Source organism: Mytilus californianus, unplaced genomic scaffold (genome assembly GCF_021869535.1).
Source record: "Mytilus californianus isolate M0D057914Y unplaced genomic scaffold, xbMytCali1.0.p SCAF_2, whole genome shotgun sequence".
Taxonomy (NCBI): Eukaryota; Metazoa; Mollusca; class Bivalvia; order Mytilida; family Mytilidae; genus Mytilus; species Mytilus californianus.
In genome coordinates, this window is record NW_026262668.1 from 138,420,033 (window position 1) to 138,443,502 (window position 23,470).

General features: G+C 32.9%; 1 protein-coding gene across 1 annotated transcript; it reads right to left on the bottom strand.

Annotated features, from left to right (window-relative positions):
- Positions 1 to 7,475: 7,475 nt before the first annotated feature.
- Positions 7,476 to 18,713, bottom strand: LOC127731216 (vesicular, overexpressed in cancer, prosurvival protein 1-like). The gene is made up of 4 exons (XM_052240176.1): positions 18,640 to 18,713; positions 16,484 to 16,590; positions 14,671 to 14,812; positions 7,476 to 11,435 (listed from the first exon to the last, which is right to left on the bottom strand). The coding sequence occupies exons 1-4, from the start codon at positions 18,691 to 18,693 to the stop codon at positions 11,295 to 11,297; spliced, it is 444 nt and encodes a 147-aa protein (XP_052096136.1). The 5' UTR covers positions 18,694 to 18,713; the 3' UTR covers positions 7,476 to 11,294.
- Positions 18,714 to 23,470: the final 4,757 nt, after the last annotated feature.

Sequence of the window (23,470 nt, forward strand, 5' to 3'; positions counted from 1 at the left end):
AGCAATTATTAAACTTGTGTTTGTGTTGATAATCAATTGCAATGATAAATGCACACAATTAATTTTGAATCAACAACTTATTTAAATGGTGAGACTTCCTGAGTTCCCTATTCAACAGATGTTTATTATATAAATGGTGAGACTTCCTGAGTTCCCTATTCAACAGATGTTTATTATATAAATGGTGAGACTTCCTGAGTTCCCTATTCAACAGATGTTTATTATATAAATGGTGAGACTTCCTGAGTTCCCTATTCAACAGATGTTTATTATATAAATGGTGAGACTTCCTGAGTTCCCGATTCAACAGATGTTTATTATATAAATGGTGAGACTTCCTGAGTTCCCTATTCAACAGATATTTATTAGTCCCCTACCGACGAAGTCAAAGGGGACTTCAGGTTTGCACTCCGTCCGTCTGTCTGTCTGTCTGTCCGGCAAATCAGTTTTCGACACTTTTTTTCTTTATGCTTGTAGATATTGATTTGAAATTTGGTATATAGTTATTTCATGACAAGTTACAGATCAAGTTCGAATTATGTTATGGTCTGATGATTTTATGCAGAGTTATGGTACTTGGACATAGAAAATTCACTCAGTCAGTTTTCGACACTTTTTATGCCCCCGCCGTTGTGGAGGGGGCATTAAGTTTTACCCTTGTCCGTCTGTACGTCCGTCCGTCCGTATGTCCCAAAGTTGGTTTCCGTTCTCTAACTTAAGTTTGCCTCAACCAAATGTTATGAAACTTATGCATAATGCTTATTACCTCAAAACACAGATCAAGTTTGAATTTTGGTGTCGTCACTCTAACCATTTTAGAGTTATGCCCCTTTAGAAATGGAAAAATTACTGATTTTTTTTGTTTCCGTTCTCTAACTTAAGTTTGTTTTTACCAAATGTTATGAAACTTATACACAATGCTTATTACCACAAAATACAGATCAAGTTCGAATTTTGGTGGTGTCACCTTAACTGTTTTAGAGTTATGCCCCTTTACAAATGGAAAAATTGCTGAATTTTTGGTTTCCATTCTCTAACTTAAGTTTGCCTTTACCAAATTTTATGAAACTTATACACAATTCATATTACCACAAAATACAGATCAATTCAAATTTTGGTGGTGTCACCTTCACTGTTTTAGAGTTATGCCCCTTTACAAATGGAAAAATTGCTGAATTTTTAGTGTCTGTTCTCTGCCTTTAGTTTGCCTTTACCAAATGTTATGAAACTTATACACAATGCTTATTACCACAAAATACAGATCAAGTTCGAATTTTGGTGGTGTCACCTTATCCGTTCTAGAGTTATGCCCCTTTACAAATGGAAAAATTGCAGAATTTTTGGTTTCCGTTCTCTAACTTTAGTTTTCCTTAACCAAATGTTATGAAACTTATACAAAATGCTTATTACCACAAAACTCAGATCAAGTACAAATTTGGGTAGTGTGACTTCTACTGATCTTCAGTTATGTCCATTTATAACTTTATATGATATGCAAAGGGGGCATTTATTTTTGTTATGCTTGAAGATATTGATTTGATAAAAAGTATATAATTTTATCATGACAAGTTAAAGATCAAGTTCGAATTTTGTTGCAGTCTGATAATTTTGTGCAGAGTTAGGGTCCCTGGACTTAAAAAATTCTCTCAAATAATCAGTTTTCCACACTTTTTTCGGCATGCTTGAAGATATTGACTTGATATTTGTTATATGGTTTACACCATGACAAGTGATAGATCAAGTTAGCATTTTGTTCCAGTACAATGAATTCTTAACGGGTAGGGGACTATGTATTGCCATGCAATACTCTCAGAATGCTTGTTATATAAATGATGAGACTTCCTGATTTCCCTATTCAACAGATGTTTATTATATAAATGGTTAGACTTCCCCTATTCAACAGATGTTTATTATATAAATGGTGAGACTTCCTGATTTCCCTATTCAACAGATGTTTATTATATAAATGGTGAGACTTCCTGATTTCCCTAAGCAACAGATGTTTATTATATAAATGGTGAGACTTCCTGATTTCCCTATTCAACAGATGTTTATTATATAAATGGTGAGACTTCCTGATTTCCCTAAGCAATAGATGTTAATTATATAAATGGTGAGACTTCCTGATTTCCCTGTTCAACAGATTATATTATATAGATGGTGATACTTCCTGATTTCCCTAAGCAACAGATGTTTATTATATAAATGGTGAGACTTCCTGATTTCCCTGTTCATCAGATTATATTATATAGATGGTGATACTTCCTGATTTCCCTATGCAACAGATGTTTATTATATAAATGGTGAGACTTCCTGATTTCCCTATGCAACAGATGTTTATTATATAAATGGTGAGACTTCCTGATTTCCCTGTTCAACAGATGTTTATTATATAAATGGTGATACTTCCTGATTTCCCTATGCAACAGATGTTTATTATATAAATGGTGAGACTTCCTGATTTCCCTATTCAGCAGATGTTTATTATATAAATGGTGAGACTTCCTGATTTCCCTATTCAACAGATGTTTATTATATAAATGGTGATACTTCCTGATTTCCCTATTCAGCAGATGTTTATTATATAAATGGTTATACTTCCTGATTTCCCTATTCAGCAGATGTTTATTATATAAATGGTGAGACTTCCTGATTTCCCTATTCAGCAGATGTTTATTATATAAATGGTGAGACTTCCTGATTTCCCTATTCAACAGATGTTTATTATATAAATGGTGAGACTTCCTGATTTCCCTATTCAGCAGATGTTTATTATATAAATGGTGAGACTTCCTGATTTCCCTATTCAACAGATGTTTATTATATAAATGGTGAGACTTCCTGATTTCCCTATTCAGCAGATGTTTATTATATAAATGGTGAGACTTCCTGATTTCCCTGTTTAACAGATGTATATTATATAAATGGTGATACTTCCTGATTTCCCTATTCAGCAGATGTTTATTATATAAATGGTGAGACTTCCTGATTTCCCTGTTCAACAGATTATATTATATAGATTTTGATACTGCCTGATTTCCCTATGCAACAGATGTTTATTATATAAATGGTGATACTTCCTGATTTCCCTAAGCAACAGATGTTTATTATATAATTGGTGAGACTCCCTGATTTCCCTAAGCAACAGATGTTTATTATATAAATGGTGAGACTCCCTGATTTCCCTAAGCAACAGATGTTTATTATATAAATGGTGAGACTTCCTGATTTCCCTGTTCAACAGGTTATATTATATAAATGGTGGTACTTCCTGATTTCCCTATGCAACAGATGTTTATTAAATAAATGGTGAGACTTCCTGATTTCCCTGTTCAACAGATTATATTATATAAATGGTGAGACTTCCTGATTTCCCTGTTCAACAGATTATATTATATAGATGGTGATACTTCCTGATTTCCCTATGCAACAGATGTTTATTAAATAATGGTGAGACTTCCTGATTTCCCTGTTCAACAGATTATATTATATACATGGTGATACTTCCTGATTTCCCTATGCAACAGATGTTTATTAAATACAGTGATGTGGTATACAAACATAATAATACATGGAAATAAACAACATATCAATGGATTCATGAAAATAGTTAATATGTAACTAATTAATTAAATAAATATCTACTATTATTATTGTTCAAACTTTTATGTAAATAAATAAACACACAATTAAAAAAGTAAAATAAATTGGATGATCTGAAATTATATTAAGTTATATACATGTAGTGTTTATTTGTTGACATAATACTAGCATTTAGTTATTAATCATATTCATTATTTTATTATTTTCATTTATTCATCACTTATTGACATTTGTATGTTATAGAGGTCACTTTATCCAATAAACATCAGGCTGAGAATTTGAACAATGTTTGTAATACTATTGATTAGGAAGATTATATATATAATATATGAACAAAAGGGGATATTAAATATACATCAATGAAACAGCAACCTAATGAATAAAAACAAAATACAGTTAGAGATGAACATCAAACCAAAGACTTTAAAATTGGTATTTGCTGCTTCTCTGCTAAGTACATAATAAGCATAATGAGCAAAGTTTGGATGGCTCAGAATCAGAGTAATGTTTCTTGATAGAGTGACACATAATCCTGCTGACTGTTACCTTGTGAACTAACACTTTAAAAATATGACTCAGCGTGTTTGTCTAGTACAAAGCAGGGTTCATATTCATAATGCATTAGCATGTTCTTGTCTTGAATAGGCTTTTAGTGTTATAGCCACTGGGCGTTAAAGAGCCATCCATCAATATCAATATAAACAAGTGTCTAATCAATAGGTCAAGCTCACAGTTGACAAGAGTCTAAACAAATTTGAATAAATTAAAGAGACTATCCCTAATTTGTCTTCAATACTGATTTCCCCTAGATATAACCCACCAATGACTGGGTAAACAAATGTTAAGTCATTTAAACCTATTACCTTGAAAAATATGCTAGACAGAAACTGAAAATAGCAACAATGATCTACAAAAGAAGATCTATAATACTTCAAATTTGACTGAACCTTTCAGGTGTAATACCACCAAATCATAGTACGTCACATCCAGTTTCATACGAAAAAGGGTTGAAAAAAAAATTCCTTTGATTTAGACAGTTGTAGGAAATTAACCCTGCATTTCATTGCATGTTGGAAACTTCAAGTGACATGGTTACTAATGCTTGTCAACAGGAAAAAAAGGGATGAAAATTTGAATGGATTACTTCCAGTGATGGTTATTATCTTATATGCAATGAAATGTATGTGAAATTTTACTGTAGTACTGGACAGGATAAAACTTGACTCATGCCAAGTATTTCTTTATTTGAAACAAAGATAAATTCTGCACAATTTTTTGGAAAGTGCCAATTTAACAAAGACTAATAGGGAAAAATCAATGGTGGTATTATTCATTCAGTTGAGTCCTTCCCATAAATGACAATTTGTATCCTGTTATAGCATTTCTTCCAATGACCAAGACAACTATTATAGATACTGGAACAATCCACAGTAACACAAGAACGGTGAATGTGATGCAATCCAAAATTGAACTTGATCTGTTTTTGGTGGTAATAAGCATTGTGTATAAGTTTCATGACATTTGGTTGATGCAAAATAAAGTAAGAGTGCCAAAACAGCAAGTTTGCCAATTTTTATCATTTGTAAAGGGACATTTCCCAAGAAAGTTGAAAGTGCCAACCAAATTCGAAGTAGATCTGTGTTTGATGGTAATTAGCATTGTGTATATGTTTATAACATTTGTTTAGGCAAAGTAAAGTTTGAGAATGAAAACACATTTCGGGAAGTTCATACACATGGACAAGGGTAAACCTTAATGGCCCCTCCGCCTAGCGGCATAAAAATGTGTCTAATGACCCTGCTGGTCAACCCACATGGCAAACAAAAAAAATGCATGGCTGAAAATAGATTATAGGGGTAAAATACATGTTTTTGTCTTTTACCTCGAAACTGCTATAAAGAACAAAAAGTTTAGATCTACTTGCTGCTCATTTAAATCAAAATTGCCCGACGACTCATTCATTGGAGTTATTGCCTTAAATGACAAATTTTAGATCGAGAGACACTTTAAATTGCAAAATTAATCAGCAAGATGAGATCTATGAGTAAGTCAACATGGCTGAAATCTTTAGTTGGCTTCTTATTTGAGTTATTGCCCTTTAATGACGATTTTTCCTGTTGTTTTGTGTTTTTGCTAATTACCATGAAAACTATGGTTTTTGCATAATATCTTTAAGATTTTAATAGACACACACTTGAAATAGCATAACATTAATGAAATTGGTTTAAAGACTTCATTAGTTTCATTTTATCAGTGCAAGAGTTCCTGCTAATATGCATGAAAAGGTAATCCGTGGATATCAAAGTTGGGACTACCTCAATATTGTTCAGTTTAATTTCATCATTGAACAGCTACCAGCAATATTAAAGAAGACAGCACTAAGAGTGCTATCCCAATGATTTAGACTGGTTATTTCAAAGCAATACATGAACATTTTGTATCAATATAAAATAAGGTGAAGTGGTATGAAGGTCACTTACTGCATATCCTTTTTTTCCAACAACACAAGTACATAGTATCTGTGAAAAACAAGACCAATACCGGATCTGGACCTGTGTGCTAGAAGTTACATGTATACTGGAGCATAACTGATCATTCCCTTTCACTGAAGCCAAGAAAACTTTGCCAAAAGTTTCCTTGTACAATGATTGTTGTAAAATTTCAAACTATGTGCAAACAGGGAGTTCCTATATGGCAGATGTTAAAATTTCTTACTCACAACAACTCCACATTATCAAGGTGCAAACCATATATTAAATTATTGGTCGTCCTTAAGTCTGTATCACTCTGCTCAGTTCTTTATAAAATTGCACATCACGGCTTTGTGACGTCAGATACGTTGACCCGGACATATCACCGATGTCATAATATATGAACCGACGTTGATAAGTTTGACCCGATCTTCTTGTTTGCTGGTGAAACAAAGAAAACACTTGTTTCTATCATGCAAAATGCACAAATACAACCCGATAAAATGATCATCTGGTTGTCTGTATATGGATATTGTAAAATATCAGCTACTCGACACAATATGAAGCCTTTTTGATCTCGTTCACTGAGCTCACTCAACAAGAAGCTTCATATTGTGACTCGCAGCTGATATTTTACGATATCAATATGCAGACAACCTGATAATCGGTACCTAATCCCCTTCATAGAAGCATGAAAAACTTGGACAAAATTTTCTTTGTTTAATGAGTGTTGTTAAATTTTTAACTATCAGCAAACAGGAAGTGACTTAGCTGCTGTCAAAATTGCTTAATCACTACAACTTAACACTATCAAGCTGCAGACCAAATATAAAAGCATTCACTTTAATAGGAGCTGTGAAAAATTTGACGAAAATTTTCCTTGTACAATGAGTGTTGCAAAATTTCAAGTATTGGCAAACAGAAAGTGGTTACATGACAGATGTAAAAATTGCTTACTCACTACAACTCAACATTATCATGCTGCAACCAAATATTAAATCATTTCCGTTTACAGAAGCCAAGAAAACTTTGACAGATGGACAGAGTCGAGCAGTTACAAGACCTGCTTTTGCCTTTTACGGAAGGTAAAAAGTGGTGCAGTTTTTCATGTACAGTAAGTTCAGAAATTTTTGCATTCATTTATTATTGCGATTGTTGAAAAATTGAGATAACTATGAGATTTCTGGAAATATTGCATACAAATTATGCTATCAAAATTAAAATGGGACTTTATAATTTTTGCAAAATCTATCCCGCCTAGTTTCTGAATCATAGTAACTTAGTATCATAAATGCTTCATTTTGCATAATTCTATTGTGGTGGCCCAAAAAGTGGCACAGCCCCGTTTGTACCTGCATTTTCAGGTGCTATACCGAGTGAATAAAATTAACAAAAGTCAAGTGAGAATCTAATTTTTACTGCATGAAAATATACACATGAATAAGAAATAACAATCTGTAATAAAATAGATATGACAAAAATAATAACATGATCACAGTCTCCTCATGATAAACATAATTAGTCCACAAAATATATCCCTATCATATATATATCTAACATTGTTAACACTGTTACCTATCATTATATCTAACATTGTTAACACTGTTACCTATCATTATATCTAACCTTGTTAACACTGTTAATGTGTACTTGAATTAGAAACACTGTATAGTATGTTACATGATGAGTTTACTTATGGATAGATGACATATTTGCCAAATAATGAAAATATTATAATTGCCGTTTTGAACCAGGTAAGTTAATGACAGAGGATAGTTCACCTGTATGACAGCAATAAGATAGACTTTTGTATTACTTTTATTATACTCCCCATAAAAATTTTAGGAGTATATAGTAATTTGCTTTGTCCAGTAGTTCCTCCTTCCGTGTATCTGAAACAACGGTTTCCAGATGACAACTTGAGTATCCCTTGCTTGATTGGGATGAAACTTATAAAGATGGAAGATATAGGGAAGGGGATGAAGCCTCTTGGACTTGGGGCCAATTTTTCAAAGCTCAAGGTCAGTTACTAAAATACAATTTTTATTTGGGTGGGTGGCGGAGAAGTGGTTTTTAACTTTAGTTACCTTTGCTTCATTTAAATAAATACATATACAGCTATTGATTTTGGAGTCAACAGGTCAAGTCAAGGTCACTGTTAATAATATAGAAAAAAATTGAAAAAAAGGTTTCAATATGGTAACAAGTTTCCCATGCTTGATTGGAAATGACATTTATACAAATGAAAGATTCAGGGAAGGGGAAGACACCTATTGATTTTGTGATCAATAAGACAAATGTCAATATTTCACTATTACTTGAAAAGATTTTTTGTTTTGGTATCCTGATGGTATCCCACTATGAATTGTTACACATTTACACAGGTCATTCTGATAGCAACAACAGGACCTATCTATTTGTCCCTTCAAGCATAGCATTTTGAACTCTTGAAAATAAAATAAATTTAGTGCGCACTTTGGGGAGCTTCAGTTGGCAGTGCCAGCTTTTTACTTGTTTAGGTTACTTACTTAGACAGGATTCATATACTATCCTTCATACCTGGAAATATTATTAAATAAGTAATAGAAAAAAACATCGCGGAAAGTAAGTTATATAGAAATTATTATGTACAGGACAGATCTATACGATATGTGGACCGTGACATTCAGTAGTTAAATAAAAGTGGACAACAACATTTTAGTAGTCAATAAAAGTGGACAACAACATTTCAGTAGTCAATAAAACTATCAATTCATATGAGATTTCTCTAAATTAAATGGTTTCTATCATCTCATCAGGGTCCTCTTTAACTACAAAATTATCAACAATAAATACAGTACAATCCTCTTTACCTGCTGATTGGACATTCCTACATGAGAGGGACTATTGAATAAGGATTCTTTAAATTCTTACATAAAGAGCACTTTCATTTAGCCTTTTTTCCTTAATTACAAGAAATAAATTCCCCCAAAAAATTAATGTTTTACATGTAAATTTAAAGACAAATACAGTGATTTATTAATGCTATAAAAATTGAACTATTATAATGATGATATTAAACATGCATTTTCATTCAGTTTATGCATATATTGATAACTGTTAAATTATTGTTTTCAATTTTTGGGAGACTTACATTTATAAACATTCATATCAATTTCCCAATTTACACATGTTTAAAAAAAATACTAGCCCTCACTAAAGGACTATTGAGACATACACATTATTGTGAATGACCAATAGTGAGTTCAATTCTATAGACAAAAAAACATGTCATGCAATTTTTCTTACAATAACAAGGATTTTAAATAAATGAAGTAACTGTTTTGAAGAGTGGATCTAAGATTTTTATTTAATAGATAATTTTGTTTACTTGAGATGGCATTACTGTTTTTTTCTCGAACAAATGTTGATGGCAAATATTATTTTAGGTTTAAGGAAGGCATTCATTCTATCGTCTCCTTACAGACTCACAATACAATGTAAATCTACAAAAACCTACATTTTAAAATTTTTCAAAGTATAAATCTTACATATTCATATGAAATTTGTATGGATAAACAATTCAAACAAACATCTATAGTAATGTTGAAATAATGATACATGATAAAACATTTATGACACAAAAATAATAACAACTATATCATTGGTTTGAATGGAAAAACAATAAGCCAATGATCCATTATCAAAATAATGACAAATGAAATGGTTTTTATTGGGGCTAAATGTCCAGTGACAAATATTTCATACAAATTCAGGACATGATTTATTTTATATTGGATAAAGTAAATCTTAATTTTAGTGCAGATATAATTTATCTTTCTAGCAATCAACTTGCCATCAAAATTTCAACGTTGTCCTGTGTAATTTTTTTTGGATATGAGAAAACTTTTGAATAAGCATTAAACTGACTTCCACTTTAATAAATATTTGTAATTGACTTCTAGAAAGGCTGATTTCCAAGACTTTATATTGCCATACATTGTAGCTCTCCTAACAACTCTAAATATTAAACTGTCATAAATACATGAATTACAAATTTTAACTTGTTATAAACTTATTTTGGGAAGAAACATCAGATTATTTATTATTTGTCCTTAAACAACATCTGCTGACAAGGAAACACATTTTGCAAATGGAAGCTAACAAAGAAAATGCATTAAAGATCTTTCAGCTTCACCAGGTATAAATGGAGTTTAATCTCTTGTTAGACAAATCTACATATATTTCTAATGTGTATATTTGTTTTAACACAATGACTATTCTTTATATGCACTGTTTCTTCCATCAAAATAATTTTATTTTTAGTATTATTCCACATCAATTACAAATAATTTTACATAAATAAATATGAATACAAAGAGAAATGGTGTGAATGTGACAGCAATCCAACAACACCACTTTGTTAGATTGTGTATTAAATGCTAGGCATTGAAAGATAGGACTATAACAGACTATGATGTCATAGAAATTTCTAATAGAAACAAATTTCATAACATAATGAAAATTTATAATATGAATTAAAAATATTATGATGCTAATACTTCTTAGAATATAATGAAATACTAGTCATTAAACAAGAATGTGTCCATAGTACACAGATGCCCCACTCACTATCATTTTCTATGTTCAGTGGACCGTGAAATTGGGGTCAAAACTCTAATTTGGCAATAAAATTATAAAGATCATATCATAGGGAACATGTGTACTAAGTTTCAAGTTGATTGGACTTCAACTTCATCAAAAACTACCTTGACCAAAAACTTTAACATGAAGCGGGACAGACGGACGGACATACCCACAGACCAGAAAACATAATGCCCCTACTACTATCATAGGTGGGGCATAAAAATTAATTCTCCAGAAATGTTTCTCTTAACTAAATAGTGTTGTGCATTGCTTCTTCTGATTGTTAGAATTCAGACAATGATGGGAAACTTCTATCGGGCAGCATTATCACAAAGAGAGACTCCATTTAATAGGATTTGTACAACAAATGTAATAAAAACAAAATATTCATTACCTCAAATTTCAATTCATATAACACATAATTTAACATGGATGTGTACCAGTTTTGTATAGATATTTGAGACAAAAAATAAAACATTTGCATGTCTGTGACCTTTGACCTGAGATATATATAAGTCATTCAGATAGATATCTAAGCATCAGATATCGTCAAAGTTTTCAATTGCACTTTTGCCCTCTTTCAACATTGGTAGGCTATTTCTTGTGATCTTCTTTGTAATTGTTGACGACATCATCATAAGTAGGAGGGACTGTTGTTTTGTAACCATAGACACCAGATGGAGGTGGTGTTCTGTAATACTCCCCTTCTGTATAATCATCTCTATATCTTTCACCCTTTATAACACAATATAATTATTATTAATAAAAGCATTTATTATTTTACATATACTAGTATCTGATAAGTGATCAAGTTCAAAATTCAATGCACAAGTTTATCTAGATTGTCATAGTAGTACACTATATATAGCTACCATTCAATATATCAATGGTCTATCATTAGTGATATAATTGATTGCACCAAGATTGTAAAGTCATGAAAGTATTGTATCAACTGATCACTTAAATCATCATTATTATCAAAAGTTTAAAAATAATCTAAATTTGAAGTCATTTTCTTGCTCTTTTTTGTCATGGAGACTGAAATGATAAAATCATATAGAAATAAAATTTCATCTTTTCATTGTTAGACACACCATGGCCAAAAGAGAAGATTCCCTGGACTAGCCTTTAAAATGTTTAGTGAGAACCCTGGATGACTGAAGGACTATGACTAACCTGTCATTGTGCTAAAGAAAGCCTCTAAATGTAGTACAGACTGTGTATAGAAGTTTGACAAACATATGCCAGTGTTCAGTGATGGATATTTGTTGGACAAACATGTTCCAGTGTTCAGTGATGGATATTTGTTGGACAAACATGTTCCAGTGTTCAGTGATGGATATTTGTTGGACAAACATGTTCCAGTGTTCAGTGATGGATATTTGTTTGACAAACATGTACCAGTGTTCAGTGATGGATATTTGTTGGACAAACATGTTCCAGTGTTCAGTGATGGATATTTGTTGGACAAACATGTTCCAGTGTTCAGTGTTGGATATTTGTTGGACAATCATGTGCCAGTGTTCAGTGATGGATATTTGTTTGACAAACATGTGTCAGTGTTCAGTGATGGATATTTGTTAGACAAACATGTGCCAGTGTTCAGTGATGGATATTTGTTGGACAAACATGTACCAGTGTTCAGTGATGGATATTTGTTGGACAAACATGTTCCAGTGTTCAGTGATGGATATTGGACAAACATGTGCCAGTGTTCAGTGATGGATATTGGACAAACATATGCCAGTGTTCAGTGATGGATATTTGTTGGACAAACATGTACCAGTGTTCAGTCATGGATATTTGTTGGACAAACATGTACCAGTGTTCAGTGATGGATATTTGTTGGACAAACATGTTCCAGTGTTCAGTGATGGATATTGGACAAACATGTGCCAGTGTTCAGTGATGGATATTGGACAAACATATGCCAGTGTTCAGTGATGGATATTTGTTGGACAAACATGTACCAGTGTTCAGTGATGGATATTTGTTGGACAAACATGTTCCAGTGTTCAGTGATGGATATTTGTTTGACAAACATATGCCAGTGTTCAGTGATGGATATTTGTTTGACAAACATGTGCCAGTGTTCAGTGATGGATATTTGTTAGACAAACATGTGCCAGTGTTCAGTGATGGATATTGGACAAACATGTGCCAGTGTTCAGTGATGGATATTGGACAAACATGTGCCAGTGTTCAGTGATGGATATTTGTTTGACAAACATGTTCCAGTGTTCAGTGATGGATATTTGTTGGACAAACATGTGCCAGTGTTCAGTGATGGATATTTGTTTGACAAACATGTACCAGTGTTCAGTGATGGATATTTGTTGGACAAACATGTGCCAGTGTTCAGTGATGGATATTTGTTAGACAAACATGTGCCAGTGTTCAGTGATGGATATTTGTTTGACAAACATGTTCCAGTGTTCAGTGATGGATATTTGTTGGACAAACATGTGCCAGTGTTCAGTGATGGATATTTGTTTGACAAACATGTGCCAGTGTTCAGTGATGGATATTTGTTAGACAAACATATGCCAGTGTTCAGTGATGGATATTGGACAAACATGTGCCAGTGTTCAGTGATGGATATTGGACAAACATATGCCAGTGTTCAGTGATGGATATTTGTTTGACAATGAATTTTACATGAATTCAGATAGGCCTTCCATTTGCCAGAATAGCAGGGCTTTTTGACAGTGATCTGTATACAGAATAAGATTTGAGTGGCAGTGAAAGATTTCTATTTGATACTGTGTATAAAGCAATGGTGTACATTTGTGCAAGTCCCAAAGAGGCTGTTTGAGTGTGAACCTTATTATATATATCTTTATTCTCACAAACCAAATTACAAAGGTATAGAGATATTAAGAATGTCTCACATAACTTACACATGCCAGAGATGGCTGTTTGTTTGACAATGGACTGTTTATAGATTGGTTATGACTTACACATGCCAGAGATGGCTGTTTGATTGACAATGGACTGTTATAGATTGGTTATAACTTACACATGCCAGAGATGGCTGTTTGATTGACAATGGACTGTTATAGATTGGTTATAACTTACATGTGCCAGAGATGGTTGTTTATTTGACAATGGACTGTTTATAGATTGGTTATGACTTACACATGCCACAGATTGCTGTTTGTTTGACAATGGACTGTTATAGATTGGTTATGACTTACACATGCCAGAGATGGCTGTTTGATTGACAATGGACTGTTATAGATTGGTTATAACTTACATGTGCCAGAGATGGTTGTTTATTTGACAATGGAATGTTATAGATTGGTTATATCTTACATGTGCCAGAGATGGTTGTTTATTTGACAATGGACTGTAATAGATTGGTTATAACTTACATGTGCCAGAGATGGCTGTTTGTTTGACAATGGACTGTTATAGATTGGTTATGACTTACATGTGCCAGAGATGGCTGTTTTGGTTTGACAATGGACTGTTATAGATTGGTTATAACTTACATGTGCCAGAGATGGCTGTTTGTTTGACAATGGACTGTATATAGATTGGTTATGACTTACATGTGCCAGAGATGGCTGTTTGTTTGACAATGGACTGTTATAGATTGGTTATGACTTACATGTGCCAGAGATGGCTGTTTGTTTGACAATGGACTGTTATAGATTGGTTATAACTTACATGTGCCAGAGATGGCTGTTTGTTTGACAATGGACTGTATATAGATTGGTTATGACTTACATGTGCCAGAGATGGCTGTTTGTTTGACAATGGACTGTTATAGATTGGTTATAACTTACATGTGCCAGAGATGGCTGTTTATTCGACAATGGACTGTACATAGATTGGTTATGACTTACATGTGCCAATGATGGCTGTTTGTTTGACAATGGACTGTTATAGATTGGTTATAACTTACATGTGCCAGAGATGGCTGTTTGTTTGACAATGGACTGTATATAGATTGGTTATGACTTACATGTGCCAGAGATGGCTGTTTGTTTGACAATGGACTGTAAATAGGTTGAGATGTACCGATGAAGATTCTACTGTCTCTGTATCTTGTCTTCCATAAACATATACACATTGATAGCAGTACCAGGAAGAAAATTATTCCACACCTACAATGATAAAATTTGACTACCATATACACATGATACATATAGGCATGGATAACAGAACCATGTGAAAAAGTAGTCTATCATGTCTATAGTGTGTTACTTTCAGTTTAACTTCTACAGTTTCTTATTATTATATTGAAATTAAACAAGTAAAACTTGAGCTACTGCTCGCTTATGATACCCCCTGCTTCAAGATTTCGGTAAGCAGGAAGCTGATGAGCAATGAATCTGAAAGCATATCATATGGTAAAGCATGTTCACATAAAATTTGAAAACAAATTTCATTAAGCTCTTTTTTGTACCTGTAGTTCCTTAGAAAAATGTGACGAATATTTCATACATGACCATTATGTGTAAGAAAACAGTAAACAGGAAGTTGATGAGTCATGAATCTTAAAATGCATCACATCATGTAGCACGTTCACATGAAGCCTGAAAACAAATTTCAGAAAGCTCTTTTTTGTACTTTCCTAGAAAAATGTGACAAAAATTTCATACAAAGTCATTATGTGTTAGAATATACATATATACACAAGTATTGGGTAAACAGGAAGTTGAAGATCAATGAATCGGAAACCGTATCACATGGTAGAGCATACATATTTGCATATTCACATGAAAATTGATAACAAATTTCAGGAAGTGCTGATTTGTATTTGAGCAAAATGTAATGAAAGAATCTTAGTTCACAAAAGGTACATATATATGACACACAGCATATACTGTCTTACCAGAAATACCACAGTTCCCACTCTGTATATGACACACAGCCTATTATGTCTTACTAGAAATAAAACAGTTCCCACTCTGTATATGACACACAGCATATATTGTCTTCCTAGAAATAACACAGTTCCCACTCTGTATGACACACAGCATACATGTATATGGTCTTACCAGAAGTACCATAGGCATAGCTCCCACATCCTATATCGGAACATTTATACGACACACATCATAAATTCATGTCTTACTAAAAATAACACAGCTCTCAAACGGTATATGACACACAGCCAGAAGTACCACAGCTCCCACACTGTATATGACACACAGCATATATTTTCTTACCAGAAATATTAGTTCCCACACCCTATATCAGTTACATGTATATGACAAATGTCATAAATGTATATTGTCTTACTAGAAATAACACAGCTTCCACACAGCATATAATGTCTTACCATAAAACACCACAGCTCCCACACTGTATATGACACACAGCACATATTTTCTTACCAGAAATATTAGTTCCCACACCCTATATCAGTTACATGTATATGACAAATGTCATAAATGTATATTGTCTTACTAGAAATAACACAGCTTCCACACAGCATATAATGTCTTACAAGAAACACCACAGCTCCCACACTGTATATAACACACAGCATATAATGTCTTACCAGATATACCACAGTTCCCACTCTGTATATGACACACAGCATATATTGTCTTACCAGATATACCACAGTTCCCCCACTGTATATGACACACAGAATATATTGTCTTACCAGATATACCACAGTTCCCACTGTATATGACACACAGCATATATTTTCTTACCAGATATACCACAGTTCCCACTCTGTATATGACACACAGCATATATTTTCTTACCAGATATACCACAGTTCCCACACTGTATATGACACACATCATATAATGTCTTACCAGAAATACCACAGTTCCCAAACTGTATATGACACACAGCATATATTATCTCCACAACAGTACTCATTCTCTAGACATCGTTCACTGTCACAGTAATAGCCTTCTACCTGTAATGTTTTTTTTTTCAATTACTATATAATGTACATGATGTATATGTATAACAGACATTAATAGAGCTTGTGAAGTAAGAGAAGACAGTAAAAGATATCAACTAGCAAGGTCAATTCAACTTCTCTGACCTAATACATAAATGTACATAATAATTTCAAAGTAAATATTCATAACAAGAACATTTTATTTTTAAACAAAATCTGTGGACAGGCTTAGAGAAATGGCATTAAAAATGTGAAAAAAATCCTTTTTTTCCCACTTTTTTTTATACAATTTTGACAAATTTTTAATTGACTGTATTTCATTGTATGTCAACATATATATATATATATATATACATCTCCATTTTTCTTATTTTTAGATTCAATTCTAAAATTCTAAATTTAAATACATATAAAAATCAGCCTTGGTCTTAAGTCACAACTCCCCCCAAAAAAATGAATGCTGGAAATTAATCCCTTATAATAAGTAAAGTGCAACTCTTAAGTTGAGCATTTTCAAATCATTTTCCCTAAATGACAAGATGTACATGATGTATGCAATAGTGTGATATTCATGATATTGGCACATTGCATTTTAGAAAAATCTAAATTTGATGTTTCATAAACTCCCTTTTTCAATGTGGTTTTCAGCTGCATTAATGGCCTTGAGCATGTTAAGTCAGATATCATGGGCAGATATCAACAATTTCCCCATACAAGTTAAATCGGCACCTGGTCAGTTCTGCACCTATAGAAAAAGTCAAATGGGCACCTAATCAAATTGGCATCTAGTCAAATCGGCACCTATTTAAAGACATTTTGGCAATTCGGCTTTTCTCGCTTTTTCTTCAGGTATGGGAAGAAAAGTTTTTATTTTTTTTTTAGATATATATTTTCTTTTGCAAAACTTACAATTTTAAAGATTAATTATCTTTTTAATTAACCTTGCAACTGATCAAAGTCATGTTTCTCATGATAACATGTCACATTAATAAGCCAATCAAAATCTTTGATTCTCCTGATTATTCGGCATTGCAAACTTGCTAAAATACCATATAAAATAAAGATATGACTCTTTTTTCAGAGCACAAAACAGTGCGCACAAAAAATTGTAACCTTTGAAATTGTTGTCATGTGGGATTTTCAAATGTTGGCAGGTATGAACAGTAAAATGGCATTGTTTATAACAAAGTTTCTATAGGAACTTCTGTTATGCATGACAAATAAACGTTGACAACTCGAGTGAAAATATTTAGAAAAAAATATGGGAAAAAAAAGTAGTCTTCAATAGTTTACTTGCAAAACATAATGTTAATCATGGGTGCAGAAACAACTAACTTGGGTGCCGAAATTGACTATACCAGGTGCCGAAGTGACTAGAATTCCAATTTCCCAAATTCAATTTAAATTCTTCCAGTAACCAGGTAACATACTATTGTTAAAGTTATTAACATACATTAATTGAATATACATATTATATCCAGGGGTCACCATAACAGGCAAAGAGAGGGAAATTATTTTCCTAGGATTCCTGGTAAACAGATATAAGAGCAAGTGGACCCTGGGGGAACATGTACTAGGGCAAACGCAACCCAGATTCTTTTCTTCAAGGGACCATTCAACACGCAACTGATGTTTCTATCCCAGTCTGTGGACTATACTTGACTTAAGGGATAAGTTAGAAATGTTATGTATTATAACTGTAACTGTAAAAAGTGCTTCAAAATAGTATTATTAACTTTATTTCCATATTTAACGTTACCTTTCTTGGTAGTTTGCCAAAATTTTATAAAATATCAAGTATTTATGTAATAATCTTTCACTTTTTCATTGCATATGCAAACTGTTATTCAAACCTATGAGCGACTGAATAATAAACTTTTACTTCACGATAAACATAGCAAAATCAGGCGATCGATCAGCTGTTCTTTGTTCCACGTATTTGACGGAAATCCATTGCAAGACCTAGACTCAAATAAATCACTTTAACTAAATAAATAGTGAAAAAACGTTTATTTTTGTTTGTTTTCACGAGTCAGTTAACACTGTTTTTGAACAACTTACCAAATCTATTAAAAAATGTGCAAAGGAAACCCAAAACATCAAATCCGTCGCCATTTTCCCCCTGACCTTTGACATTGAAAACATTTCGGGGTACCATCTGGCGGAGAAAAGTATTTTGGCGGGAGTTCCAATTATATAACAGCGTTGTCTCCCATTTTTCTGATAATTTTAATACATAACATTCCCGTTTTTTTTATTTGGAATTATACTCCCCAATCTTATTTTTAAAAAATCCGTAATTTATTAGCCTTTAATTGTTTTTTAATCCGACTGAAATGACCACCGACATTGAAAGACTCCCTAGTAGATAAAATAATGATATTAGCCACGTGATATTAGCCCAGATGAGTCTTATGATCAGACTGGGTAGTCCAAATAATTATGACGTCTTGAAAGGCTATTTTTTTTCTGTGACGCCTTTGACGTCGTAGGAAGGCGTCACAGAAAAAGAAATAAAATTGCCTTTCAAGACGTCATAATTATTTGGACTAGATCAGAGGCATAAATAATGCAATGAATTATGTGTCTCTGGTCTTAAATAAACCATAAGATAATCGATTCATCATTTGCCTTCAAATCAAGATAGAAGTAGGAGGACCAGTATATACGCTGCTTTATAAATATACGAATACGAATACGAAAGTTTTATTTTGATTCGGTTCACATATAACAATACAAACATAAGCTCTTAAGAGCTTTTTACCGAATATAAGGTAACACAAACACAACATTAAAACACACAACATGCAGACAGGATATATAACAGCACAGTCATATCGAAATACATGCAAAGCACTTTTAAAATACATATCTAAAGCCAAAGCTGAAGCACAACTAAAAATTAAGCACAACTAAAATTAAGCACAAATAAAATATAACACACATGCAAAAATTTAAGCCATAATAACATGTTAGAGCAACTTCTAAAATATGATAAAGCTTATCTACAAGCAGAACAACAACATTTTGAACCATTCCAAGACTGTATAAGGCTCTTAAATTGAGAAAAACTGTTTTCAGTCCTGAAATGGTCAGGTAGGCTGTTCCACAGAGTAGCAGCTGCAAATTTAAAACTTTTCTTACCAAACTGTGTAGTTTTTACATGTGGTATATCCAGTATATTACTATATCTGAAAGAATATTTACAATCTTTTATATTTAATAAATCATGTAAACAGACAGGTGCTAATTTATTGACTATATTAAAAGTTTCAATTGCCATAGATCTTTGTCTTTTAATATGCAGTGAAGGCATCTTAGCCTTTTCAAGCAACTATTGATATGAGCTTGAATGGTCTTCGTACACAAACCTTAGTGCTCTTTCTTGCACTTTTTCTAATTTTTTTGAATTTTTCTCGGTACAAAAATGCCATGCCAAAGGGCAAAAATTGAAGTTTGACAAAATAAATGTATGGAAAATAGTAAGCTTACTTAGCTTGTTCAGATAAGCTCCCAAACGTTTCAAAATATTTAGTTGCTGAGATGCCTTCCTGCATATTTTACCAATATGAATATCAAAATTTAGCTGATAATCTATGTCAATGCCAAGTAATTTGACAGTTGACTCACACGAAAGATCAGCACTTTGGATACGTATAGATGGATTTTTGTTATATGTCTTTTTCCCAACTGCTAGGACCTGAAATTTGTCGGGGTTTGCCTGCATTTTATTTATTTTGAACCACTCAATAAGTTTGAGTGATTCAGATTCCAAAGTAGAAATCAAAACATCATAATCAGGACTACAGTAAGATAAAGTATTGTCATCTGCATAATTATACAAAGTTCCATTTTTTATAAATAAGAATATATCATTGATAAAAACATTGAATAGTAGGGGGCCCAGGATAGAACCCTGGGGAACCCCCTTATGAATGTCAGCCCAACTGCTAAGAATACTATTTATTTTAATTTGTTGTTTCCTGTTTGTCAAATAAGATTTAAGTAGTGAAATAGAATGAACAGAGACACCATATGCTGATAATTTATCAAGCAGAATTTCATGTGGTAGGCAATCAAAAGCCTTTGAAAGGTCCATTAAAACAGCAGCTATATACTGGTTTTTATCTAATGCTGCACGCCAATCTTCTAGCAGTCGTAACAGTGTGGTCTGACACCCATGGCCACGTCTAAAAGCACACAGATAGGGATGAAAAATAATTTCAAAAAAATCACCAAGTTGAATTTCAAAAACCTTTTCATAAAATATCGTATCTGCATGCGCTCTGATCGGTAAAAGGCTCTCAAGATTAGAATGTTTGAACCGAATCAAAATAAAACTTTCGTATTCGTATACTTCCGGGTAGAAAAAGTTAGCCTAAGTTTTTCGATATCATTTTATGAAAATTAATTTTACAGAAATATACCGCATCAATGACATTTCATGTTCGAGTACTCGGGTCGTGTGAATAGCGATGTCATCGACATAGTGGTTGTAAAAAGTTATCATATATATGTGGTTCCACGTTTACTATTTGACCTTAAAATTCTAAAGACATTCATGGTCTTCCGGCTATATTTTGTAATTACATGGGGCAATGGGGTATGTCTCTGAGTCATAACAAAATACTCACATTATACCATTTGTTGCGATTTTTTTTTTCGAAATTGTCTTTTTTGTGACTGTATTCAACAACAACCTATTCATTTTTCAATATCATACAAGATTTTTTTTTAAACTGAATGAACTTTTTTCAAAGGAAACCAACAATTTAAAAAAAACCACCTTTTCCTGTTTCAATTACCAATGTATGTAGCTATGAATGGGTCACCATTTATGAGGATATGAATGGGGTTTACAGATAAGAGAATAGTGGGCAAAAAAGTTAGATTAGTAGCGGGACCAAAAAATATAAATACAGAATAAAGAGGTGATGAAATATAAAGAATAGATTGATTGATTGTTGGTTGCTTAATTATCGTCCAGTGGCAAATATTTCATGCCTGTTTAGGACGAATATAATACTGAGATCAATAGACAGAAGAATAAAGAATAGAGTGAAATGGTAAAAAATTAAAAGATATAGAACTATAGAAACAATGATCTGACAACTCCCACCATCACAACCAACAATCGCATATATACATCTCTAAACAAATATTTAATTTTGGTTTCATGGTGCCCCCAAGGCACCAAGGTTCTGGAACCGCCCATGATGGTTCTATGATGCATGTTCGTATTTTTCTAGTGTACTTGATTATTTGCATGCCTGAACGAATAAATAAAATATATTTATGTTTTTGTATGTTGTATGTATGGTGTATGGTGTTTGTTGTATGGTATATATATGTTGTATGTTGTATGTTGTTTGTTGTATATATGTTTATCTGTATGACTGAATGAATAAATAAAATACAAAACAAAACTATTATCATTATATATAGTTAAAAATTTGAAGGAGATTTGGTATGATGGCCGATGATACACTTATCCATAAATGCACAAAAGATGTGAACTGGCAAACTTGTACATAATAAATACTACAAAATCATATTTTGTTCTAACTATGAAATAATAATTGTTGTATTATTATATTTTATGTTATAACCCCAACGGAATAAATACTTAAAGTATGGACGATACGTCTTCACACTAAGGTTTGGACGATACGTCTTTACATTAAGGTTTGGACGATACGTCTTTACATTAAGGTATGGACGATACGTCTTTACATAAAGGTAATGACGATACGTCTTTATATTAAGGTATGGACGATACGTCTTTACATTAAGGTATGGACGATACGTATTTACATTAATATATGGACGATGTTGCGGTATGGCCGACACATCCCATGGACGACGTGGAAGTATAGCCGTCGCGTTTCGAAAGCCCAAACCCTTCCTACTAGAGCGTCCCATCGTCTGGAGCGTACATACTTCTTGGTCAGTTGCCAATCATAGCCGTTTAAACATTTAAACTGATCCACATACTTAAAAATCAAGAAATATCAGTGCCAATGTCATTATATTATATTTTTGTAATTTGTATGGGTTTGATTAATTTAGATAGTTAATGAATTGCACTGAGACTGTTGGTCTTAACAGATTTGTAACAGAAATTTGTTAGTGTACGTGAATAATTGATGTATGTCTTTTTGTTTGTCATGTCTTATAATTGAAATTTTTAAATGTTTGCTGTGTATGTTAACGCTGACCATTTTACTGGATTGTAACTTAATAACATTAGTAGTAAGTTAGATATTTACACCTCCATGACTCCCCGTGTCAATTTCTAATGTGGATAGAAGGAAATGCAGGATAACATCAATGAGACTAACGAAATAAATATCAGAAGATATAGAGAGCACCATATCGTCTCCGATGATTGACAGATGTCGACATAATCATGTCAAGCTCTCTTGTCTCGAAAAGATATATAGATAGATCAGTGGACTAACTAAAGATATATAGAGAACACCATATCGTGTCCGATAATTGACAGATGTCGAAATGATATGTCAAGCTCTCTTGTCTCTATTAATGGACTAACAAAAGATACAGAGAGAGCACAATATCGTCTCCGATAGTTGACAGATGTCGAAAAAATCATTTCAAGCTCTCTTGTCTCGAACAGTGGACTAAAAAAGATATAGAGAGCACCATATCGTCTCCGATAATTGACAGATGTCATTACAATATGTCAAGCTCTCTTGTCTCGATCAGTGGACTAACAAAAGATATATAGAGATCACCTTATCGTCTCCGATAGTAGAAAGATGTCGAAATAATCATGTTAAGCTCTCTTGTCTCGATCAGCGGATAACAAAAGATATATCGACAGCACCATATCATCTCCGATAATTGACAGATGTCGAAATGATATGTCAAG

Excerpts from the sequence above, each read along its gene's own strand:
- LOC127731216 (XM_052240176.1), bottom strand. The coding sequence starts at position 18,693 with ATGGCGACGGATTTGATGTTTTGGGTTTCCTTTGCACATTTTTTAATA. Across the intron at positions 16,591-18,639 it reads CACATTTTTTAATAGATTTG|GTAGAAGGCTATTACTGTGA; the intron begins GTAAGTTGTTCA and ends AAAACATTACAG. Across the intron at positions 14,813-16,483 it reads TGGGAACTGTGGTATTTCTG|GTGTGGAATAATTTTCTTCC; the intron begins GTAAGACATTAT and ends TTATCATTGTAG.